The 3,892-nt window shown below is 33.8% G+C and overlaps 1 protein-coding gene across 1 annotated transcript; it reads left to right on the top strand.

Moving 5' to 3' along the window:
• Window positions 1–217: 217 nt before the first annotated feature.
• LOC111022557 (uncharacterized) lies at window positions 218–3,468 on the top strand. The gene is made up of 2 exons (XM_022299717.2): window positions 218–1,058; window positions 2,599–3,468. The coding sequence occupies exons 1-2, from the start codon at window positions 239–241 to the stop codon at window positions 3,306–3,308; spliced, it is 1,530 nt and encodes a 509-aa protein (XP_022155409.1). The 5' UTR covers window positions 218–238; the 3' UTR covers window positions 3,309–3,468.
• Window positions 3,469–3,892: the final 424 nt, after the last annotated feature.

Here is a 3,892-nt window from a genome sequence, read left to right on the forward strand (position 1 = left end):
ATATTTTATCTCAGTAACCCCTAGTTCGATTTCTAACTATCCCAATATTACATCGTTGGATTAAGTTTAATCCTATCAAGGGCGAGCGTCATTTGAGTCAGGCAAATCATCGATTCGATATTTTGGGTTCGGTTCGGTTCGAAATATCTTTGAACCCCTCGTCCCAACCCAAGAGAGCATCCAAATAAGTTACAATATATATACGAGTTTAGATTCATAGTGCATTAATTTGGACAAAATGTTGGACTCTGAAGTAGAGGATAGATTGAGGGAAGAACGGCTGGAAAATAGGTACAAAGAAATATCAGGAAAAGACATCGAAATATCAGGTGGTGAAGACGATAAATCCATAATCCCAAAACATTTTGCTTTGCAAAACTACAGGCCAAGGTTTCCACAGCCCAAAACTGCACCATATCTTCGCTATGTACAAGATCATGAGAAACAAGTAGATGGATTCCTCCAATTCTCTGGAAAAAAGCTGCCGAGTCCAGTCTCCAAGTTCCACTCCGAGGCCTCCGAATCCGACCCCCGATTCATGCACATACGATGCAGTTACAACAATAAATACTGGGTTCGTCAGTCGCCTGACTCCAACTACATTGTTGCCATCGGCACAAAGCAAGAAAACGACCAGTCCAAATGGTCGTGCACGCTGTTTGAGCCCATCTACGATGCTGACCACAAAGGCTACCGCTTTCGCCATGTGCAGCTCGGCTACGAGCTGTTTCGAGCCAGCTTGTTCGACGAATTCCCCGATGGCCTCCTGGCGAAGGAGAAGGGTGCAACTATTGAAGAATGGGAGGATAATGCATTCAATACACTTATCGATTGGGATTCATTAGTTATACTCCCAAAACATGTGACCTTTAAGGGTAGCAATGGAAAGTACTTGAAATACAATGGTCATTATTTGCAATTCTCTGGAACAGATGTTGAAAATCCATCGCATATCCATGAAATCTTCCCAAAGAATGATGGAACTATTCGTATCAAGAATGTGGGTTGCCAAAAGTTCTGGATTCGTGATCCTAATTGGATAGTCGTGGTAGCAGAAGGTACTCAATTATCACTGAACTCAAGAACTTTTAAGTTTCATAAATTTTAAACTTTTTTTTTTTCATTCATATAACTAATAATGCTATTACTATCATTAATAATGGGGAGGAATTGAGATTATTGAAGTGGGTAAAAATTCACTTGACTAAAAGCTTAGTTAAGCTGATGATGGCTATAATAAAATGTACTCATTTTTCTTAAAAAAAAAGAAGATATGTTATAATAAATTTAAGGTTGAATTACAAATTTGGTCACTGATCATTTAGGGTTGTATGTTTATTTTGTCCTCTTAACAATAATTTCACCGAATTGACTGATTTATCCGAAATAAGCTCACCGTGTAATCTTCCTTAAATAATATATTAAGTTTGCCACAAATTAAAAGCATTCACATCCTATTTGATAATGATTACCTTTTTTCTTTTATATTTTTTAATATTATTCAGACTTTCTTACCATTTATTTAGTATATTTTTCATATTTATTAAAAACACATTGGACTCTTAGAAACTTTAAGAAAGAGAGAAAAAATTTTTCAAAGGGTTGCCGGCAGGTATAATAAAATATTAGTAGTTAATTGTAAATATAGCTTTTATAATTTGTAAACATAGCAAAATACCGAGGTTTAACCCAAACAAAATATGGAAAAGGTGATAATATATTTAATATCAAGTATACTAACGATATACTTAATATTAGATATATCTTTATATCAGTATTATATCTAAAATTAAGTATATCACTTAATATTTAATATAGTAATATATTTCTCTATACTGAGTCAGTAAGAAACCTACAATATTACTAGAACAAAACCAACCTCAATTCTAAGAAGATTTATTACTGATATATCTAACATGAATTATATTATTTATTTATTTTGTGTGACTAATATATTTCATATTAGTTATATCAGCTATATGTAATATACATTATATTAGATATATCCGTTTTATATATATATATACACTACAATATTACTTAGACCAAAATCCTCATGTTGAAAAAGATTTAGGAGGGATACGTTTAAAATGAAATAAACAAATATACCATTCCACTGATATATTTTGTGTATACTTTGATATATCAATTAACAAGAATTGTAAGATGTTACATAAACAGAATTTTTTAATCCAAAGAAAATTAATATTGAATAATAACCAAAAACCAAAAAAATACCATTTTAAAATTAGCAAAAGCAAAAAGAAAAAAAAAACTTTTTGCTACCTATTAAAAATACCCATTTTAACAAGTTACTCTTTTTTTTTAATTTTAAAATTTTAGCATAGATTTAAAAAAAAAACATGGTCAGAAAGTATATAAGTAAACAGAAGAACACATAGGGTATTGAGAGTAACGTTAATAATAAGCATAGTTTCCAAAACAGAAAATCAAAACAAAATCTGTTATCATGCTAAATTGAAGAGTTAACCACCGATGAATACCTACGAGATACAAAATGAAAACTTCAAGAACAAAAATTTGTAATTTAACCTAAAGGAACAAATATTATCATTCATTCATTCATATTCTTAACAGATAGCAGTAGGGACGATCTCAACTCATTGTTTCAGCCAGTGAAACTTGGCAACAACATTGTGGCTCTTCGTAGCTTGGGCAACAACCACTTCTGCACAAGCCTCAGCATAGATGGAAAGTCAAATTGCTTGAATGCTGACCTGGAAAATCCAATCGTAGAAACCGAAATGGAATTCGCAGAGGCTGTAATGTCGAGCAGAATAGAAAACATTGAGTATCGCATGAAGGATGCCAAAATCTACGGCGAGAGGGTGTGGTCGATGGTTAAAGGAGATGCTATTAACAAAACAAGAGCCGCGGACACCGTGCAATTCACATTCTCTTTTGAGGATAAAATGAAGAGGAATTGGACCAATGCATTGGGTGTCAAATTTGGAGTCTCAAAACAATTCACTGCCGGGGTTCCAATGATTGGAGATGGAAGCATTACTGTTTCTGTTGTGGCTGGTGGAGAGTATGCATGGGGAGAGACACAAAAAGAGAAAAGGTTCATGTCTTGTAGCAGCACTATAACAGTGCCTCCAATGTCGAAAGTGAAGATGAATGCAATCGTAAAACGGGGCTTTTGCAACGTCCCTTTTTCGTATACTAAGATCGACACTCTCCGAGATGGAACACAGATCTCCCGTGAGTATGACGACGGAGTTTTCAATGGCATTCAGTCCTACGACTTCCAATTTAGGTCCGATAAGGTAGTACTGCCTTTGTGATTGATTAGCTTATGCGCCTTGTTGTGTGAACAATAATGTGGCTGCACAGCCATTCAAGCTTACCTATTACATCCTTAGTTTCCTTTGGAGTTTGTCATGTGTCATTATGTTTGAGTGTGATTCTCGTAATATAACTGTTAAGTTATGAATTTTGTTCCTATGATTTGAAACCCGATTCTGCCTTTTTCTTTATCAGTATCAATCATTCACCGAATGATCGTTTGAACTTTTGAGCTATGATATCATATTAATATTCATAGGTTCCATCTAAAAACTAATTGGCAATGAGAGGAGTACCTTACTTATATTATAAACTATTGTTAGATCATTTATCTTATTCATATGGAATCCTTAACAATTCACAGTAAGGAATTGAGTTTATTTTTCTTTCAAAATTTGATATGAAATTTTACATAGTATTAGAGCTTTCGCGACACTGAATCTCTTCCAATCAAATTTATCTTGAATCCACTCATGACCAAAGTTAAAACCAATCTAACGATCCAAGTTTTCCATTAGTGTATTCTAACCTAATCTCCATCACATTTAACTCCAACGTTTATCTATTGGAAACAAAGTAGGTC

This window comes from Momordica charantia (assembly GCF_013281855.1).
Source record: "Momordica charantia cultivar OHB3-1 chromosome 7 unlocalized genomic scaffold, Mcharantia_2.0 BLBB01000007.1, whole genome shotgun sequence".
NCBI classification, from domain to species: domain Eukaryota; kingdom Viridiplantae; phylum Streptophyta; class Magnoliopsida; order Cucurbitales; family Cucurbitaceae; genus Momordica; species Momordica charantia.